The sequence below is a fragment of the Malaclemys terrapin genome, chromosome 5 (genome assembly GCF_027887155.1).
Source record: "Malaclemys terrapin pileata isolate rMalTer1 chromosome 5, rMalTer1.hap1, whole genome shotgun sequence".
In the NCBI taxonomy this organism is placed as follows: domain Eukaryota; kingdom Metazoa; phylum Chordata; order Testudines; family Emydidae; genus Malaclemys; species Malaclemys terrapin.
Window position 1 is genome coordinate 112,050,430 of NC_071509.1, and position 22,252 is coordinate 112,072,681.

Here is a 22,252-nt window from a genome sequence, read left to right on the forward strand (position 1 = left end):
CCCCACTGTTACAGGGGAAGCAAGCAGAAGTACAGATGCCAACTCTGGTCTGACGGGTGCCTCCTGTACATGGTGAGCACCCTCTAGGCTTGCCACTTGGAGCAATGCCCCAGACTCCACATGGTGCAGACTCTCATACGTGTGTGTGTGAGGGGCTTCATGGAAGGCAGGCTGTATGATAGACCTGGATGGAGGTGGCCCCTGAGGTGCATATTTGTTCACATCACCTACTTACAGTTTCACCAGCTCTGCTGGGTGGTGGCTTCTTTGGAAGACCAGTCTGCTGGGGCGTAGGGAAAAAACAGGACAAAACAGTTTTTTGTAATACAGACAGGGACAGCCCATGTTAGCTGGATCCTCTCAGTTCTCAGGGACACACAGATTCTCTACTTATATATAAGAACCGAGACTGTATTGTTCATTCACATTACTATAGAGTACAATCATTTTCGCTTATGCTCCATTAAATACCCTGGGAGCTGAGAGGGGGAATCATTGGTTGCCAAGTGGGGAAAAATTAAAGCATTACATTTTCTAGTTTCTAAGATACAATATGCTAACAGGAAGAAAACAACTTAAAAATATTTAGTAGTATCTCTTAAATTACAATCTTTTGTCTATGACATATAAGAGCAACCCATAGCCAAAGGAGCAGTTTCAGGAAGGGCAGGAGAAGGAGGAAACAGGGCTGCAAATAGTTTACTTGAAGAAATCTGTTTCTGGCTCCTTTCCTGGACCACCTCCCTACAAGCTGCCTTTTCACAAACAACCCTCCTCTCCTCTTGGTAAATCACCCTTTCCCTGCTGAGCGGCTCACTTCCTTCCCCAGTCCTGCTGAGCTCCTGATCCTGTGACCAGTGGATGTGGGGCAGGGATTAGAACCTCTTTTGAATGGGTTCTAATCATTCAAAAGAGGTGGAGGAATTTGATTTTTGCCTGGGGTATGGGAAATTGAGAGTTTAGTGGCTGCTGCAGAACTTTTTAAGGGATAAACCAATTTTGAGTAGAAGAGGAACGCAGGGCAGCCTGTGCCGAGAATGTGGAATAGAACAAAACCGATGGGAAGAGGAGGAGATAAAATGAGGAACAAAAAGGATGGTGAGTTTTTCCAGAAAAAGTCTGCAGTTACTCTAGCCACTTGTCCAGCAAAGTGCTTTTGGAAAATATAATTTAAAAAAAAAAAAAAAAAGCGTTCTGGACCTGCTGACATACCTCACTTAAGCTTTGTAACATAACAAGGGCAGAGATAAACAACACCAGCTATACTTTATCTGCTTCTCTTCTGTGACTGTTTAATGCAACTGCTGCTCATTTGTGATTTTACCAACTCTCATCACAGGCCTGAGCCAAAGTTCTAAGGGAGAGTGAACAGAGCAAGCCACAGCCCAGTGCCTTCAACTACAGAAGAGAAAAGAGGGATGAAAAGAAGGACTATAATGAAACATGATCACAGATATATGGAGATGTGCTTACTATGGACTTGTTCACAATATAAGCCCCATCCCCAACCCCAATGTATCAGGAGGTGCTGGCCAATGAAAATCAAACCAACAATCTCCAGCTCTATCTAGAGACCAAACATTCTGGCCTGAAAAACAAGCCTCTGGAGTTTTTCCAGTATAAGTTAACAGAGCTACATGGCCAAAAAAGTACAATGTCCACTCTGAAGTCAACAGGCAGGCAGACATCTCATCTTGTGAGTCTTTGCACTGAAAAGCGAAGGGGAGTCTGATAGCACAAGGGAAGAGTTTTTACTTCAAGCTGTACTAAGAATTGGTTTCAGTGATGTTCAGTGACAAGATAAGCACGTAATTGGACACTTTAAAATTGTGAAAAATCCAGGACCCAGAAGAATCTCTGCGATTGGTGAAAATGTAGCATCAATCTTCTCAAGCTTGAAGCAACTATTTCTTTGCAGTTAAGTCTAATTAATTCACTGATGTGGCTTCCTTTGCAAACTCTCTCTCCTAGGTTAGATATTAATCTGGTGGCGGAGTGCAAGATGACTTCCTTTGTACTCGGTCTCTGCTAACCTGCAACAACTGCAGGGAAAGTTTTTCAAATATCGTATGGAAAGCGTTCCTGAGAGGGAACATTGTGATGGTCTCCACAGATGGAGCACAAGCAATGGCATCACAGAGGTCTGATTACATATAGCTGCTTTGTAGCACCAGTGACGCCTTGTATAGACCAGGAAGCCCTAATCACAAGGAAATCACCAGCACATCTGAAAACCATGAAGGATGCTGCTGGGAAGACAGTTAACTTCCTTAGAGCTTATCCCATGAATCCTAATGTTTTTGCTGTGCTGAGTGATCAACGCTGCCAAGTTCCTCCTTCACACTGGTATGTCTTGGCTTTATCATGAGAAAGCACCGACACACCTTTTTGAACTCCCTCCCAAAGTGCCAGTCTCTTTGTCAAGTCACTCACTTGCCTCGCCCGCCTGTTTTGATGACCCCTTATGGCTCACCCTGCTGGCTTATTTACCAGAAGTTTTCACTTGACAGAGGGAACTCAGCTTGAGTTTGCAAGGACAGCCTGTGATGCTATTTAACACAGAGAACATGTCTGATGCCCTGATTTAAGAAAAAAAAAACAAACTTAGGGGACTCTGCAAGTAAATAAGGATAATCTTGACGTGCCTAGATAATTTTCTCACTGAAGCCAACAAACGTCTTCCCATTTGAAGTAAAAGAATGTATTCAAGAACACCTGACTCATCTGAAAACAGAACATCTGTGAATAAAACATCAAAGACACATACAATGATGAGCTGGTTAGAAGCCCTTTCACTTCAGCAGGGAGCGACATTTCAGATTTGTCTTTAAAAGACAATTATGGCCCCTAGGAACTTGCCCGCAACAAGACACTAAGGGAATGTCTACACTTCAATCAGACAACCTCAGCTGGCCTGGGCCAACTGACTCCTCACGGGGTCCTAGAGTCCGGGCTCCAGCCCCAGCCCAAATGTCTACACCGCAATTAAACAGCCCCTTAGCCCAAGCCCTGTGACCCTGAGTCACCTGGCACAGGCCAGCTAGGGGGGTTTCATTGCAGTGTAGATATACCCTGAAAACCACAGAACCAGCCCCTGACTGAATTGTGAGCGCAACTATAGGAAGAACATCCAGCATTCACAGATGGAGATTTGAAACTTTTGATGCTTTTCACATCTACCTACCTGGGCAAGAATGAATTTTCAGTGCTTGTAGTACTTAAAACAAAGCACAGGTTCAGATTACAAGATGGTAATGATCTGAGACGAAAGGTAATTATCTTCCCTAACATCTGGAAAGCAGCCATACCCAACTCATTAAGTAGTTCAAATATATAAATAGTTTCTTTATTCTCTTTTCCATGCTACCAATTACAGTAGTTACACAGGGTTGACGTGATTGCAAATCTGAGAGTAAATCAGAGTTTGGAAAGGAAGGTGACCCACGATACGGCCTCACTACTAAAAGACGCCCCATACCAGGAAAAAGTTGGGGAAACCTTTTATTAGAACAAACCAAAGCAAGTTGATCTTGCAAACTGCTAAGATGTATGTCCCTACTTCAGTGAAGAACTGAATTAAGCATACCAAAAGATAGACCAATATTTTGTAGTCCCCTTTTCAATATCACAAGTGCTCAGAACAATTTTAAATAAATCTGATAAACTGAGGAGACTTATGCCAAATTATTTCTATTTTCTATATCTAAACTGCCATTGGATGTACATTATTTACTAGTCAAGAGAAACACTTGACTAGTATAATTTAACATATGGTTTCAGGAGGCACCGTACTGCTGGAAGTGCCAACAAATAAGCAAGATCCTGAGTACATGTGCTTATTAAAAAAAGCTATGCCACTTTTCATGGGATTAGGAAAGGTAGCCAGGTTGGTTATCTATTGTACAATTTGCATCCGTAATGTCTCTTGCCATTTCAACTGAATATAGTATTCCTGTCCTAAACTGCTGTGTAATATTATTGGGTGGTGTTAAAAAGTTTCTATGCTTCACCTTAGACATGGCTATGTTTTAAAAAATAAAAGTAATTCTTTTATTTCTATCCATCTATCTCTTAGTGAGTGAATTACATACTGTACTCATAATTTGTAATATACCCACTTTTGTGAAGCATTTTGAGATCCTTTTGGATGAAAGAAAACATATGTAAGATTTGCAAAAACAATACTCTATGAAGTTAAACTTCTAACTAAGCACTATATTAGACTGATCCTCCGAGGACATCTGTAGGATCAGGGCTATAGACAGAACATAACATGTAGGAAATAATGATGTTGTTTTAGTCAAGTTTAAGAAGATTTCCACTAAATGAGAGAAATATTAAAGTATAAATATTAAAGTTACAGCTCAGAAGTTTCATATAGTTTTAACCATTTTGTAGAACAGGCTCTGCAAGATGATCAGGATCAGATATTGTCACACAGTGCTTAGACAGATAAGAAACAGAATACATGACTGCCTGCTAGAGTTATAATTCATAGCCTCATCACCTGTTTTCAACAGCCACATAACTCCTCCTTATGTTTTATCTTTTATTCGCATTTATAAATGACTGTGTACCTTCCTAAATAATTCTTAAGTCAGCATTAGAAAAAAAGCCTGAAATCTAAATAGTACATATAACTGGTATTTGTGGGTTAAAAGAATTATGAGTGGGAGAGAATTAATGTGTATGTGTGAGCGGATGGACGTGCAAGGATGGTACACAGAACCATACCAGTGGCAGGAAATAATATTTCAAGTGCGGCTAGAAACCAGACCATGAGAGTGGCTCTGTCTAGTTAAAATGCCATTTAGCGGTATTTGAAATACAATTGATTGGTCACATAGATATTGCCTAATAATTGCTGGTTACTCAGAACTTATTTCAGTGCCTAAGTAGGGATTTAAGAGCCCATCTTTAAGAACCCATATTTGAAAATCTGGGCCTTAAAATATGAATTGTTTCTTTCGCATTCTACTTAATACTTAAAATGATTCCATGCCCCCACTTAGGTCCCAAGACAACCTTTATTAGAAATATCCAATTTAAAAGAAGACCCCTTCACAAACAAACCTTGGGTACTCATTCTCTCTCTAATCAGCAGCAACGCTGAGCACATGCACAGGGCACTTTCCTCTACTGTGCACATCTGCACATCCCAGAAAAGCACATGCCTTCAGTCCAAAACACAGCTGGAAAATCTGGGTTTTGGCCCATCATACTTAATATCCCTTTAACACAGTGGTTTTCAACCTGTGGTCTGCAGACCTCTGGGAGAGTCCGCAGACTATGTCTGTGATTTTCAAAGGGGTCCTCACCTCCATTAGAAATTTTTTGGGGTATGCAAATGAAGAGGTTGAAAACCACTGCTCTAAAATAAAAGATTTATAATTGTTTTTATGTTACTCTGCAGTCAGATCACATAGGGAATGTTTTACTAAGGGAGTTTACTTGAGCAGGCTTCTGTATACAATAGGAGAAAATATAATGTATCAATTTTACAACTGTCAGAAAGAAGCTTCTACTGAAAAATATAAAAACACTTGTCTTTTAGAACATTTTGATTAATTAAAAAAATGACTTTTTTTTCCCATTTGAACAGGAGACTTTAAATTCCTTTGAGGTCCCTCATCCCATGGCATTTGTATTTGAAGATTTATCAGTTGTATTCAGTGAAAGATACATGGTACTGAACAGCTCTCATTTTGCCCACCATGACTAAAAGCCCTATTCTAATGTGTCCATTACAACTAGAGCACAGCAAAATTACATTTAATGAAAAATAATTTCTAACTGTACCTCACTTCCATTAGTCTTTGATCTCTTCGCAGGAACCTCCTTATCCTATACAGAAAAAGAAAAATTTGCATTTAGAACGCTCACTTACAGGAGTCAAATCCAAAATATATTCATGTTAGAGAAAAGAATACCATGGTGTTTCTATAAATAATTACTACACTGTAGATTCTACACAGACTATACTAGTAGTTTTTAAAAGGGCTTGAAAAATCCACTCATGAGTGGCAGGCTAGTCCTTGAGAATACGAGGGGGGACCTAAGCCATCAATTTCTCTATAACTGTAACTTTCATTTTAAAAACATTAAATTTCCTAAGGTTTGAAAGGCTATAACCTTCCAAATGTGAACTGATGCATTTTCATCTTCCTGAATCAGAAATGGACAAATCTAGTTTCTTTGCCAAGCACCAGCTGAGTGAAATTAAGACCGGTCAGTTTCAGTGCTGCTTTACAGATCCCAGTAGACAGCCACAAAACTGTTAAGAACCAGGTCAGTTTCATCCTGCTGCTGCTTGCAAAAGCTGTGAATTGCATTATAAACAGCAGCAGGCACTGGAGTTATTCACAAGTGAGGAGGACCCTAAAGGCAGAGGCTGGAAGAGAGGAAGAGTAGCAGAGGCCTCTTCATTCTCCAATCCCCTTATAGCATCTAGGAGGCTGGGAGAGGGATCAAAGTGGAGACCCATGTCTCTCCCAGCAGCCTGGAGGCTCTGGAGGGACAGAAGAAACAGAAATTTCTTCCCTTGTCCAGCAGCCAGAATGGGAGGAGCTTCAAATTCATCAGACATCTGCTTGCCAGAGGCAAGTTTAAAAAAAGACTGAAAGGAGGATGCAGGGACAGCATCTTAGGCCTGGTCTACACTATGACTTTAATTCGGATTTAGCAGCGTTAAATCGAATTAACCCTGCACCCGTCCACACAACGAAGCCATTTATTTCTAAGTAAAGGGCTCTTAAAATCGATTTCTGTACTCCACCCTTACGAGCAGAGTAGCGCCAAAATCGATACTGTCATTTCGAATTAGGGTTAGTGTGGCCACAATTCGATGGTATTGGCCTCTGGGAGCTATCCCACAGTGCACTATTGTGACCGCTCTGGACAGCAATCTGAACTCGGATGCACTGGAAAGGTAGACAGGAAAAGCCCCGCGAACATTTGAATTTTATTTCCTGTTTGCCCAGCGTGGAGAGCACAGGTGACCACAGATAGCTCATCAGCACAGGTAACCATGCAGGCCGATAATCGAAAAAGACCACCAGCATGGACCGTACGGGAGGTACTGGATCTGATCGCTATATAGGGAAAGGTTTCAGAGTAGCAGCCGTGTTAGTCTGTATCCACAAAAAGAACAGGAGTACTTGTGGCACCTTAGAGACTAACAAATTTATTAGAGCATAAGCTTTCGTGGACTACAGCCCACTTCTTCGGATGCATACCACTAACAAATTTAAAAAGGCTTATGCCACGAAAGCTTATGCTCTAATAAATTTGTTAGTCTCTAAGGTGCCACAAGTACTCCTGTTCTTTATATAGGGAAAGGATTCAGTGCTAGCAGAACTTTGTTCGAAAAGACAAAATGCCAAAACTTTTGAAAAAATCTCCAAGGGCATGATGGAGAGAGGCCACAATAGGGACTAATATCAGTGCCGTGTGAAAGTCAAGGAGCTCAGACAAGCCTATCAAAAAACAAAGGAGGCAAACGGTCGCTCCGGGTCAGAGCCACGGACATGCCGCTTCTACGCCGAGCTGCAAGCAGCTCTAAGGGGGGCTGCCACCACTACCCCACCTCTGACCGTGGATTCCAAGGCGGGGGTAATCTCATCAGCTACACCTGAGGATTCTGCGGACAGGAAAGAGGAGGAGGAGGACGAGTTTGCGGAGAGCACACAGCACTCCGTTCTCCCCAACAGCCAGGATCTTTTTCTCAGCCTGACTGAAGTACCCTCCCAAGCCAGCATCCAAGACCATGACCCAATGGAAGGGACCTCAGGTGAGTTTAGGGTGACCAGACAGCAAGTGTGAAAAATCGGGATGGGGGTTGAAGGTAATAGGAGCCTATATAAGAAAAAGACTAAAAAATTGGGACTGTCCTTATAAAATCGGGACATCTGGTCACGCTAGGTGAGTTTACCTTTTAAAATATAAAACTTGTTTTAAAAGCAAGCATTTTTTAATGATTACTTTGCCCTGAGCACTTGGGATGCATTCGCGGCCAGTACAGCTACTGGAAAAGTCTGTTAACGTGTCTGGGGATGGAGCGGAAATCCTCTAGGGACATCTCCATGAAGCTCTCCTGGAGGTACTCCAAAAGCCTTGCCACAAGGTTTCTGGGCAGTGCAGCCTTATTCCGTCCTCCATGGTAGGACACTTGACCACGCCATGCTTGCAGCAAGTAATCTGGTATCATTGCATGACAAAGCCTGGCAGCATATGGTCCCGGTGTTTGCTGGCATTCAAGCAACATCCGTTCTTTATCTCACTGTGTAATCCTCAGGAGAGTGATATCGCTCATGGTAACCTGGTTGAAATACGGGAATTTAATTAAGGGGACAGAGGTGGCCGTTCCTACTGGGCTGTTTGCCTGTGGCTGAAAAGAAATCCTTCCCTGCAGTTAGCCAAGCGGGGGGGAATTGGCCCTGAGCTTTTCGCGTTTGGCTAGCGGGGATCTTCCCTGATACCAGCCATGCGGTGGGGGGAGGGGTACAGCGATCATCCCAGATAATTCATGGTGGGGGGAGGGAATGGGGGGTTAGCTTGGTTTCTGCAGGGATCTTCCCTGATATCAACCACACAGCGGGGGAGGGATAAAGCGATCATCCCAGATAATTGGATGGGGGGGGCGGGGTTTAGTTTGTTTTCTGCTGCTGAAGGTTAACAGGAAAACCGCAGCAGTCAATGGGCTTTGCTTGGTATGTGGGAAAGGAGGGCGCAGAAGCCGAAAGACAATGGCTTACCATGGCCGCATGCAAGCTGAATTCTGTTGCCCGGACCTGCATCTGTGATCTCTAACACCAAAGCCACAGGCACTCAATATTAAGATGGAAAATGCGACCTTGTACTGAAATCACATGTGCTATGTAATGTGAATAGTGTTGTTCACCATGAAAGAGTATAAGCATTGTTCTGTAAAATGTATCATTTTAAAAACTTCTCTCCTTTTTTTCCATCCCTCCCTCCAGCAGCTGCAAATTTTTCAAGCCTCCCTCCTCCATCCCGAAGGCTATCTCAGATAAGACGGTGGAGAAAGAGGACGCAAGACGAGATGTTCTCAGAAATAATGGAATGCACCCGCAATGAAAGAGCTCATTTGAATGAGTGGAAGGACACGGTATCTAAATACAGGAAAGATGCCAGTGAACATGAGGTCATGAGGGACGCTCGAGGTGAGAGGTGGCAGGCTGCAACACTGGGGCTGCTGTGTGATCAAACGGACATACTCCGGCGTCTGGTGGAGCTTCAGGAACGGCAGCAGGATAACAGACTGCCGCTGCTGTATAACTTCCCTCCCCCCTCACCATGTTCCATATCCTCCTCAGCCAGACGTGTAAGAACGCGGGGGCAGGGGGGAGGCTCCGTGTACCCTCCCACTCCACCCCAGTGGACAGCTCAACCAAAAGGCTCTCATTATATTGAATTTTTTTAGTGGCCTTTTACTTCGCTCCTATCCTCCTCCCAAACCTCAACCAGGTTACCTTGTCGGTTCTCTCCCTATGTTTATAATCAATTAATAAAGAATACATGAATTTTAAACGATAGTGACTTTATTTCCTTTAAAAGCAAGCTGTGATTTAAGGGGGAAGGGTGGTTTGCTTACAGGGAATGAGTCAATCAAGGGGGCGGGTTTTCAACAAACAGAACTTTCACATCGTAGCCTGGCCAGTCATGAAACTGGTTTTCAAAGTTTCTCTGATGCGCAGCGCTTCCTGGTGTGATCTTCTAATTGCCCTGGTGTCTGGCTGCGCATAATCAGCAGCCAGGCAATTTGCCTCAGCCTCCCAACCCGCCATAAAGGTCTCCCCATTACTCTCACAGAGATTGTGGAGCACACAGCAAGCAGCAATAACAATGGGGATATTGGTTTGGCTGAGGTCTGAGCGAGTCAGTAACGAGCGCCAGCGACCTTTTAAACGGCCAAATGCACATTCTACCACCATTCTGCACTTGCTCAGCCTGTAGTTGAACAGCTCCTGACTCCTGTCCAGGCTGCCTGTGTATGGCTTCATGAGCCATGGCATTAAGGGGTAGGCTGGGTGCCCAGGGATAACTATAGGCATTTCAACATCCCCAACGGTTATTTTCTGGTCCGGGAAGTAAGTCCCTTGCTGCAGCCGTTTAAACAGATTAGAAGACGCGAGCGTCATGAACCCTTCCCGGCCACCCCACGTTGATGTTGGTGAAACGTCCCTTGTGATCCACAAGTGCTCCGGTGCCAAGATAGGGATATGGGTTCCATCTATCGCCCCACCACAGTTAGGGAATCCCATTGCAGCAAAGCCATCCACTATGACCTGCACATTTCCCAGAGTCACTTTCGTAGAAGCAGCTCAGTGATTGCTTTGGCTACTTGCATCACAGCAGCCCCCACAGTAGATTTACCCACTCCAAATTGATTCCCAACTGACTGGTAGCTGTCTGGTGTTGCAAGCTTCCACAGGGCTATCGCCACTCGCTTCTCAACTGTGAGGGCTGCTCTCATCTTGTATTCTGGTGCTTCAGGGCAGGGGAAAGCAAGTCACAAAGTTCCAAGAAAGTGCCCTTACGCATGCGAAAGTTTCGCAGCCACTGGCAATCGTCCCACACCTGCAACACTATGCAGTTCCACCAGTCTGTGCTTGTTTCCCGGGGCCAGAATCGGCATTCCACGGCTATAACCTGCCCATTAACAGCATGATCTCCAAAGCACCGGGGCCCGCGGTTTGATAGAATTCCATGTCCATGTCCTCATCACTCTCACCACCGCGCTGCCGTAGCCTACTCCTCGCCGCCTGGTTTTGCAGGTTCTGGTTCAGCATAAACTGCACGATAACGCGCAAGGTGTTTACAATGTTCATGACTGCTGTCTTGAGCTGAGTGGGCTCCATGCTTGCCGTGGTATGGCATCTGCACTGTTCACCCAGGAAAAAGGCGCGAAACAGTTGTCTGCCGTTGCTTCCCTGGAGAGGGGGGAGGATGTACCCAGAACCACTTGCGACAATGTTTTTGGCCCCATCAGGCATTGGGATCTCAACCCAGAATTCCAATGGGTGGAGGAGACTGCGGGAACTATGGGATAGCTATGGGATAGTTACCCACAGTGCAACACTCCGGAAATCGACGCTAGCCCCGGTACATGGGCGCACACCGCCGAATTAATGTGCTTAGTGTGGCTGCATACATTCGACTTTATACAATCTGTTTCCAAAATTTGAATTATATAAATTCGGATTAATCCCATAGTGTAGACATACCCATAATGGAAATGTCAGTACCCTCCTCCCTCCCAGCAGCTAAGGATAGTAAGAGGTACTAGTAAAGTTATGGCCCCTGGACCTCCCTTGTAAGGCCTTCCAACTCTTGTCTTTCCCATCAACCTCTCACCAACAGGTTTAGTCCTCCTACAAAAAGGCATCAGGTACACTTTTCAAGCCCTGGTTTTAAATGATTAAACAGAACAATATTGATGTAGCATTTATCTGTTCAGGAAAACCCCTCTTGGCACATGATAGGGCTGCAGATTTTTCTCAGTGTTCCATCCTACAAATGAACTGAACAGTTGAGGCAACAAACCTTAAAGGCTGAAAATTTCCCAAGCTATTTTTTGGAACTAGTATGCCATAATAAGCAAACCTCTTTTCAGACTAAACTGAAGGCTGGCAGTTTTCACAGTTGACGTAGAAAACAGGCATTTCACTATAGCAATAATGAAACTCCAGGGAATATGGCTAACAATACATGAAAGTGCTTGGCTGCACCTCATGCCTTGTAATTCTCCAAAGGTGCGATTACCACTCCTCTCTTGGGCATTATTGCTGCCTTCAAATTACAACACATCTTTTGGGAATTAAAGAAATATACCATTCACACAAATATGTATCGTATAAGCCTCTTCTACTGCAAAGCTGCTGGTACTGTAGAAAAATAGCAATTTACATGGGTTTGGTGAAACAAAAAGTGATTTAGGAATAGTAACAGTAGAAACTGTATTCTAAATTAGCGCACATAAGCACAGAATTTTAACAGCCAGGGTAATTAACGACTGGAACACCTTACCAAAAGATATGGTGGACTTATTATTTGAAAGTCTTTAAATCAAAACTGCATATCTTTCTAATGCATACTCCAGTTCCACCACAAATTATTGAACTCAACACAGGAATTACCGGGTGAAATTCTATGGTCTGTACTATGGAGGAAGGTCACCATAGATCATAAAGGTCCCTTCTGGTCCTAAAATATATGAATCTATTGTAGTAATTGCTAAAAATACAACAAGATTTCTATTGAAAAGAAAAAAAAATCAACCTGCTTTTGACCATTAGAGGACACAACATCCACCATTTCAAGAAATAATAACTGCATTTGAGTCTAACATATACCTCTTTAGATCCAGCAAACAGAGGAATGTCATGAAACGGGGAAATATATTTACCCTCCGCATTCTCTGTGAGACAAAAAAAATTGTTACAAATCTAAACCAAACATGCTGAAAGATGTCCACATTACTAATAAATAGGTCCCTATTGCTTCCATCATTATAGACCGACAAGGGTCTATGAGTATTTTAAATTGAAACACTGCTTTGCCGGGGGATTTATGTTGTAACAAAGTCTTTTCTGGAGTCAAACTCCAAATTTTACGATAAAATGGTCAATTTATACATCAACCCCTGCAATAGGGGGAAGGGATAGCTCAGTGGTTTGAGTATTGGCCCCCTAAACCCAGGGTTCTGAGTTCAGTCGGGGGGGGCTTAGGGATCTGGGGCACAATCAGTACTTGGTCCTGCTAGTGAAGGCAGGGAGCTAGACTCCATGACCTTTCAGGGTCCCTTCCAGCTCTATGATATAGGTATATCACCATATATTATTATTAAGACAGAAACAATTGTTATGCAAATGTTGTACAAATATGGTGTTACATTCCAACAAATAAAAGACTACGTTTTGCCATAGGTAGGGCCCTACCAAATTTATGGCCATGAAAAATGCATCACAGACCATGAAATCTGGTCTCCCTCTGCAAAATCTGGTCTTTTTTGTGCTTTTACCCTATACTGTACAGATTTCACAGGGGAGACAAGCATTTCTCAAACTGGGGGTCCTGACCCAATAGGGAGTTGCAATTTCTATCAGTTGCTGATAAAAATCAGCATATTTTAGGGAGGTTGTGGTATTGCCACCCTTACTTCTGCACTGCCTTCAGAGTTGGATGGCTGGAGAGCAGCCAGGCTCCCAGCTCTGAAGGCAGTGCCCCACTAGCAGCAGTGCAGAAGTAAGGGTGGCAATACCATAACATGCCACCCTTACTTCTGCTAATGGCAGCTTTGCCATCAGAGTTGAGCTCCCAGCCATCTGCCGCCGCTCGCCAGCTGCCCAGCTCCGAAAGCAGGGTCACTGCCAGCAGCAGTGCAGAAGTAAGGGTACTGCAACCCCCCCTACAATAACCTTGCCACCCCCTCACAAACTCCTTTTGGGGTCAGGACCCCTACAATTACAACACCGTGAAATTTCAGATTTAAACAGCTGAAATCATGAAATTTACAATTTTTAAAATCTTCTGACTGTGAAATTGACCAAAATGGACAGTGAAATTGGTAGGGGCCTACTCATAGGCCACTGTTCAAACTGAAGTGACAGTCGCTAGAGCAAGCCTATCGCACCCAACCTCGAGTGGAGTCAGCGTGACAGATTTCTGACAGGGTGCAACTGACCATTTACATCTGTCCATTTCTCCCACAGCAGTGTAAAACAGAAGTGACTCCACTGAACGTAATGGAATGACAGTGGTATAAAAATCAGTATTAAGAGCAAAATCAGAAAGTGGCTTTTTAAAAATCTTCATAACTATTAAAAAAAGGAAGTGTGAAATTGAAAGTAACCACACTAGCTTTTTGTTTGCAATGTTGGTGTAACCATGTTGTCCCAGGGCATTAAGGAGACAAGACGAGTGAGGCAAAAGAAGCTGGTCCAAGAAAAGATACATTTCCTCACCCACCTTGTCACACTAGGTTTTTCTGTCTTGGCAGGTCTGAGAGCTTCGTTCACACTTTCATACATGCTGACTGCTTAGCGGGCCCTCAGTAAAATAGCTCTCCTCATTTCAAATGCAAATTTCCCTTTACTACAAGCACATTTGGAGCACTCACTATTATTACATCATAAGACTGAGTCTACACACTGTTATTCCTGCCAAAGTAATTAAACTCATGCACTGCTTTAAACGTTTCCTACACTTTTTTTTTTTTTAATTTGTAATTGTTTTCTCTTCTTCATTCTGAGTTGTGTGTTTTGGCCCATAGTGGGGCCGTTGGCGGCTGAAAGGCCCTCACTGCCACAAGTCTCACCCAGTGGGACACAAGAGACTCCTTTGTACTGGATTCATTTTAGTGTATTTAAAAAAAAAAAAATTAAGTCACCCTATGGGGAGACAAGCCTTCAGCTGTTTCTCTGGAACATTCAAATTCCCTGCAGGGCTGGAGATAGCCTTCTGCACACGCCAACTCTCCAGGCCTAGGAGGGGCTAATGCATCTAGCCACAACCTACTCTTGATTCATTTGTAGCAAAAGCCTGTAGGTTTCAACCCAATGCTCCAGCGCCCCGGGGAGGGAAGAGGAGGCAGCAACAGGGGGTGCCTATGTTAACGCCCCCGGCCAAGTTTCCTAGTTGAGCTCTAAAGCATGTCCTGGAGAGGGGAGATCCTGGCTTTCTCCATTCACCCCCTTTAGGGAGCGCCCCCCAATGACGCCTGGCAGGGGGCAGCGCCCCTGAGCTCGCAGCCAGCCCCGCGTTCCACCGCGCCGCCCGCACCTCCCCGGCCAGAGGCTGCGGCGCGTGGAGCCCCGGGGGGCTGCTACTTACTAAAGTAGAGGCGGTACTCGGGCGAGTGGGGCCGCCCCCGCTGCTCCGTGCTGCACTGGGCCATGGTGCTGAGCCAGCTGCAGCGCGGCAGCGGCTGCCCCAGCCGCCTCCTCCTTCCCGCTCCGGAGCAGGAGCAGCTCCGAGCCGAGAGCAGCAGCAGCCCCCGCAAGGCCTGCCCGAGCCCCGCACGCATGCTGGTGCCTCCCACAGCTCCGTCCGGTTCCTGCGCCCGCCCGCCCGGCAGGGGACAGTCTGAGCATGCTCGGTGGCCGCCGCTGAAGCCGCTGCCCTGGCTGGCTCTGCCCGGGCGCTGCTACGCCCTGGTGCAAAAGTGGGGTGCAGAGGGGCCGCATGAGGCGCAGGGAGGGGGCAAAAACAGGGGCAGCCGGAGTGAGTAGTGGGAGCCAGGTCTCTCGCACCCCCTAAGAGCGAACAGCTAGGAATGTGCGAATGGCAGGATGGGCTCACCCCTCTGACACCTGTTGGAGGGGCTTCTGGGGCAGCTCGCGTACCCCTGCTGCTGGCCATGTCGTCAGCCCCAAGTGTGCCACATTTTTGGGTAGGCCCGTCCCCCAAATCATGAGATCGGCTTAAAAATAAGGCAATAAACGGGGAGTTTTTATTTGCTTTCTTGCTCTGGAGCCTTTGGAATATGAAACTTTTGATGTCAAGCCCTAGACACGTTTCCTAGTGAAAACCCAGAGTCTCGCGTAACCAGGTGACTGCGGGGAGTGGAGTTCTAAGAACACTAAACAGTGCAAACTTCGCAGCTAATGCGTGACTCATGAGAATTGCAAACACCGTTGATCTAGGTCAATGTCTGTCTAGCTAATTTCTATTTAAAAAAACTGGATATAACTGGCCGCTAGGGAGGTGATTCAATGTCCTCCTCCCACCTCTTCCTTGAAGGGTCAAACTTTTTCATACATGATGATGCTCTGCTTAGAAAAAATGCGTGGCCAACTTCATCAGTTTCAAGGACGGGGGAAAAGATCACGAAACAAACAAACTAAACAAAAAAAAAATCCCTACTAAATAAAGAACAAAGGCACAAAACCGGGGTGGGAAGTCAGCGGTTGTCAGAAATTGGAGCCTCTAGGCTAAGGAAAATATAGCTTCTTTTTTTTAATTGGAAGCAAAAGATTATACATAACCCAAACCCAGGGTGTGTACACCACCTACTGCTTGGACAGCATGGGTTGGGCTGCAGTATCTATTTGTACAGGAGCTCTACAACTGCTGATCCCTAACTCAGATCTTTATGGCTTATGTTTAAACAGATCCGCGCTGATCCTTAAATTAGATCCATCTGTCCTCAGAGTTGAACTGGTCCTACGGCTGATTCCCTACTGATATTACTCCATAAACTGATCTGCACAATGTTGATTCCTTTAGATTTTGACACCCCTAATGATGATCTTTATTGATCCTTAAAGAGGATCTCTACTGGTTTTGATTCCTGTATAAAAAGAATTAATAAACACGTAGCACTTCTGTAGTGCTTTTCTACCATAAATTTAAAAGCATTTTATAAAGAAGGGAAAGTCTCATTGCCCCATTTTACAGATGGGAAAACTGAGGCACAGCATAAGTAAGATAAAGGTTGCCCAAGGTCACACCATCAGTCAGTAACATAGCTTAGAATAGGACCCAGGTCTCTTGAGTCCCTGTTTAGTATTGTAGCCGATTACTCTTGGGCTCAGATTTTTAGAGGCAGAACATTGCCTAGTGAAATTTTCAAGTTGGATGACTCCCTGCTGCCTAGACTCGCTGTAGAGGGATATTAAAGTGCCTAAGGAAGGGCCTTTTTGGAAGCCAGCAAGTTGAGTGGGGAGCCGCATACACCAGCTAGGAGGACAGGGAGACGAAAGGAGCATAAGTGCTCAAGTGACTGAGCTGGTATGCCTGGCCGATACAGAAATAAGCAGCTCCCTCCACTCAGGATCTTCAGCCATGAACCTTCTCCTGGAGTTAAGCACCTAAGCCAGCTCAGCCACTTAGCAAACCCATGCCCTGGCAGGTGAAAAACACACACTCACACTCAGTACCTCTCTCACACTCACCCAAAGATTCCCTGTGCTCTCATCTGTCTTTTGCGCGTGCTGTGCTACTCTCCTACCTATTGGTCGCCTGCATCCAGCCCCCCTGCTGCAGCAACTGAGACACATCAGGCAACAGACACATATTACAGCACACCTACAGGATTGGGATCTGCTTTTAAAATAGGCATTTTCCTACCTACTTTAAAAATCCCACTTTGGGGCCTCCAGGGCTTTGGCTGAAGGTAAGGCTGGGCACAGCTCCTTCACTGTGGGATGGCAGTAGTGCTTGGGCTATTTTGAAAATGCTGATCAATGAAAACTGAGGCATCAAACAACACCAGCGCTGCAGTTTTGAAAATGTACCAACATGGCGGACTTTGATGCCTATCCAGGCAGGGCCCGCTCCAGGCATCAGCTTCTCAAGCAGGTGCTTGGGGCAGCCACTCTGGAGAGGGGCAGCACCTCCAGGTATTCGGCGGCAACTCGGCGGACAGTCCCTCACTCCGCCTGGGAGCGAAGGACCTCCCGCCGAATTGCCGCCACAGATCACGATCGCGGCTTTTTTTTTTTTTTTTGTCTGCTTGGGGTGGCCAAAACCCTGGAGCCAGCCCTGTATCCAGATGTCTTAATCCCTTTAAAATGTGGCCCTTGATCCCCAACAGTGATTTTGATCCCTAATCTGATACTAATCTCAAAAGCTGATCTCTATTAACCACTTATTACACTGGCTGTCAGACACTGTACTACTCCATCTCAAACATTATGGGCAATGATTTATTTTCAGTGGAGAAACCATGTCACTAGTTCTAAACATTCACTGATTTCCCAGACTCTTTGTTTCCTGCTCGATGTTGTGGTTCACATCTTAAAAGCAACAGGCCTGTCTGTTCTATATGGACACTAAAGGTTCCATGGAACTTTTTGTAAGAATAAGGGATTTTCCCAATGGCCTTGTCCAATATTTCCTACTGTTGTGCAGTAGTATGCTAATTAGCTGCCACCATACACCTGGCTGTATTTTAGTAGTGCCTTATTTACTGTATGTAGTATGCAAAAACTTCTTGGAATTTTTCATGGCAAAAAGGGCTAGGCAGAAATAAAATATTTGTATTTTTCTGTGATTTTTTCATGATCATTTACTAAGTATATTACAACAGAGTCTTCACAATGACATGGAGGCTGTATTGCAGGCCAAGGGACATTCATCCATCTCCCTAAAAGCTGCTAAATCATACCCAGCACTTCACCAACCCAGCATGCCTGTATTCTACAGCAGGCCAGCAACATGAGTTGCAAGGAGTTGGCATCTTTCTTCACTGATATCAGCAGACCTCTTCTTTTCAGACACACCTCAGCTATAACTTTCTGAAATTTTTACATTTTAGGACAGAAACTCTCTATGCATAGCCTCTGCTTGGAGCTTGTTTATTTTTAAAGTTTAGGGAAAAAACATTTCTACAGTTTTTAAATGTGAAGAAAGTGAAAAAATATAGACTTCTCCCCCTATAAAAAAGTATTGTAAACTTTCTTTGATTAGGTCTACAGCTGAAGTTGAATGCTAACATGTCATGGAAATAACTCTCACTGGGAAGTTCTTTCTCTTGTTTCAAAGGAAGCTGGATTATATTTGACCAATTTGGGAGCCTTTGAAAGTCACCTACTGAGCACAGTCAGTTTTTTGCTAAACTTGTGAAGTTGACTGCTAAGGGAGGATCCCAGGACATATCATTCTGCTTGCCTAATTTAGCTATGTAGTGAAATACAAAGCTGTGAATTGTTACCAATGCCTGGGGCTGGAGGAAGGGCCTTGTAAAATCCATAAATAAGGGTGGGTTTTTGTGCACTTTGTAAGGTAAGCATGGTGTTATCTAGGGACTTATCTTGTAATGTTCAGTCAGCAGAAAGCTTTCAACAAAATGTAGAGGGGTTCCAGGTTGTGCATAGTACCCTGCCTGTACTGTCAGGGGAGGCAGAGACCAAGGCTATTTTAGCACACTTTAGGTGCTATAGAAATAATAATAAAGCTCCAAATAGACTTCCTATCCATATATGTTAGTATTGTTAAAGTTATACACAAGATTCCTAAAGTCATATTTAGGTAAGGAACCTCCTCATTATTAGCATGAAGTTTCCCTCAGTTCTATGAGATTTTGAATCCTTAATGCAAAAGGGAGTTTCTGTTCTGCATTATATATTAAGCAAATGTGTTGGAAGTATTGAAGTACTTAAAAAAAAGTAATTTCTTCTGAAATAACTTTCACCTAATTTTTATGCATACAATTTTTCTTAGGAGGGGATGTCTACACGTGGAGCTGGAGGTGTAATTTTTAGCTCACGGAATTACCTGGGAGGGTACTAAAAATAGAGTGTAGCTGCAGCAGTGGGAGGGGCTAGCTGTCCCAAGTATGTACCTAGTGTCACAGACAGGTATGTACAATATTTGGGGTAGCTAGCCCCTCCTACTGCTGCACCTACACTATTTCTAGGGTGCTTGATTAGAGCTAGCATAGGTATGTCTCTCAGCAAGCTGGAATTTACATCTCCAGCTTGAAGTGCAGATATACCCAAAATCTTAAAAGCATTGCTCCATAGATGCTGGAACTACGGGTGCAGAGGGTGCTGCAGCCATAGGCATCGACTCCGTGGATGGTCCAGGGCTGGAGCATGGGGAAAAATTAGTGGGTGCTCTGCACCCACTGGCAGCCAAGATCCCCTCCCCAAGCACGCCGCGTCCCCTCTCCTCTGCCTACCTCCCAGCGCTTCCTGCCCAGCTGCCGCCAAACGGCTGGGAGGGAGCGGGAGGAGCAGGAACATGGTGCACTCAGGGGAAGAGGTGGGGCCAGGGCGAGGATTTGGGGAAGGAATTGGAATAAGGGCAGGGAGGGGGCGGAGTTGGGGCATGGCAGGGGCGGGGCCTCATGGAAGGGGTGGAGTGGGTTGAGGCTGGGGGCAGAGGGGGGTCGAGCACCTACCGGGGAGAGCAGAAGTCAGCGCCTATGGCTGCAGCATCCCCCAACTTGAAATGGTTTCCATTATATACAGAATTTACAGTTTGGTTCAATTGCTTACAGCACCCCCACTATACAAATTGTTCCAGCACCCCTGCATTGCTCTGATTTCTTCAGGTGAAAATCACCCTGTACAGGGGTCCAGCACAAGGCCTGTGCAGCACTTAAGTCCTATTTACAGAGCTCAAGCTGGCTCCTACTGAAATTACTGAAGGTGTTGCCATTTATCTCAAAGGGAGCAGAATCCAGCCCACAAGGCTTACAGGGGACTAACATGGTTCAGAAGGCTTTATGCTTGTCCTCAGCACAGACAGGGTGAATTTCACTCTACCAGAAAGTCACTGGAGCAAAGCAAAATTTCTACAGCTTTATAATCACCTAAATCTGAAGGACATCCTTGCTTTGACTTTCTATACTGCAGTCATGTTTTTCTTTTGTATTGTACAACAATACTATCAATACATTTTGCCCATGAACATTTTTTATCAGTTATCATGGCAAGCAATTTAAATACTGAAAAAATATTTTGAAACATTTTATCACTAAAAAATCCCAAACACCACTGTCCCATTTTACCTTCCTTCTGGAGAAAATAATTGTTTTTATCTTTTCAACTAATAAAAGCATTTCATTAATATGTTACGTGCTAGTTCAGTGCTTTTGCTCTCAACTTGCAATCACACTGTCATCAACATTCACTGTAATGCTACTTCCATCTACAAGGCTGGCAGGACCACTAACCATTACAGACCAGATTCAGCCATTCTTGCACTTGCTGAGTGAAACTCAGCCCTGTGTGGAAAGGGCCGGCACAAGATCTGAGCATCACTTTGTCCCATTCAAACTAGGGTTTAAATTTCACCAACTGATTTGTGATACTACCTTGTAGTAATAAGAAATTCTGTCATTAATTAAAGGGGGCAACGTCTACAATAAATAGAGTTGAATTTATTTTATGATGTTATTTTAGGGGCTCTAATTCTAATAGTTCGTACCTGCAATAATTAAACTTTTGTTTAATTTAAATAAATAATAGATATGATTTCATTTATTTATATTACAGCAGTGCCTAGAGGTCCCATTTTCTTCTCTTGATTTGTGAAGTTTTCAGATATCAAAACCTCACATCATTTTAATACAAACTTCCTATGCCTTTGGTGAAATTTTACACCTTTATTTTATTTATTTTTTAAATCAGGATTCGTCTCCCTGTATCTTTACCTTTACCCGACTCATTTTCTTGCTTCCCCTGGTTAGCTTTGATGTCACAGTCCCAGCTACTTGATCAATCAAGTCAGAATATTTTCTTGGGAAAAGAGTGCTGCTATGACCCCCTAACAAAGAAAAAGCCAGATTAGCCCTTGCTTAGTAAATTTACCTTTCCTCCTCATTAAAAAGAAAAAAAAGTATAGAGATCAAAGTGAGCAAAATGCAAATTTGAGTCATGATTTCTCCCAACAGGAACAATGAGGTATTAGCATTTTATTTTTAATTTGAGAATTAATGTTTTAATTAAGAAAATAAAAAGAGAAGGAAGCTATTAAGAATGGTGAAAGCAGAGACTGGACACGTCGTTCTGCCTTTATAAATTACAGCACAGAAACCCTGGATTCCATACCTTCCAGTTTGTCCCTGCTCAGGTTGGGCAGTGTCCCAAGCCATAATTAACAGTAGCTTTTAATATAGGTAGAGATAGTCTTCATCATTCTTCACTCCCAGTCCCTGGACATTAGCTGAGATAACATCAGGGCCCGTACGTGGCCAGTCTGACTTAATGATCAGATCCTAGAGTAGCTTCAGGGGTCACACCAGGGGTTACAGCTAGAGTTAGAAGCCACATCAAGGATCAAACCAGTGTCACACCAAGGGTCAAACCAGAGTCAATAACTAGAGTTAGGCAAGAGAGCAGGGGCAAGGCAAGGCAACAGGAACAAGGAGTGGGAACCAAAGGAGGAGGCAGGAAGACTCTGGCTGGCAGGAGGCCTTGCAACTAGTTGCTCAGACATGGGGTGTGGAAGTTTTATGCTAAGAAGTGACCAAGCAGCAGTCTGCTGGTCTCACTGAGCAGGGCCAGCTCTGGCTTTTTGGCCGCCCAAAGCAAAAAAAAAAAAAAAAAAAACGGGGCGGCCAGAACGGCAAAGCAAAAAAAAAAAAAACCTGCAGCGCAGCTGGAGCGCGGGTGCAGGGGAACCGGCTTGGGGCGGGGGGGAGCGAGCAGGAGAGAGAGAGAAGGGGGCGGCCAGGGCTACAGCAGGGGCGCTGCCACACGACTCCTCCCGCCTGCCGCGAGGGCTCCGCTCCGGTCGGCGGGGAGGGAAGGAAGAGGACTGCCCTGCAAGGCGCTCTGGT

The 22,252-nt window shown here is 44.5% G+C and overlaps 1 protein-coding gene across 1 annotated transcript in view; it reads right to left on the bottom strand.

The window, feature by feature from the left end:
• PPA2 (inorganic pyrophosphatase 2) overlaps positions 1-15,075 on the bottom strand; it is a 49,366-nt gene extending 34,291 nt beyond the window's left edge. The window contains exons 1-3 of the mRNA XM_054030183.1: positions 14,854-15,075; positions 12,375-12,439; positions 5,800-5,844 (exon numbers count right to left, since the gene is read on the bottom strand). Of these exons, the coding sequence (XP_053886158.1) occupies positions 5,800-5,844; positions 12,375-12,439; positions 14,854-15,046 (303 nt within the window). The 5' untranslated portion in view covers positions 15,047-15,075. The remainder of the gene's footprint in view (positions 1-5,799; positions 5,845-12,374; positions 12,440-14,853) is intronic.
• Between the last annotated feature and the right edge of the window lie 7,177 nt (positions 15,076-22,252).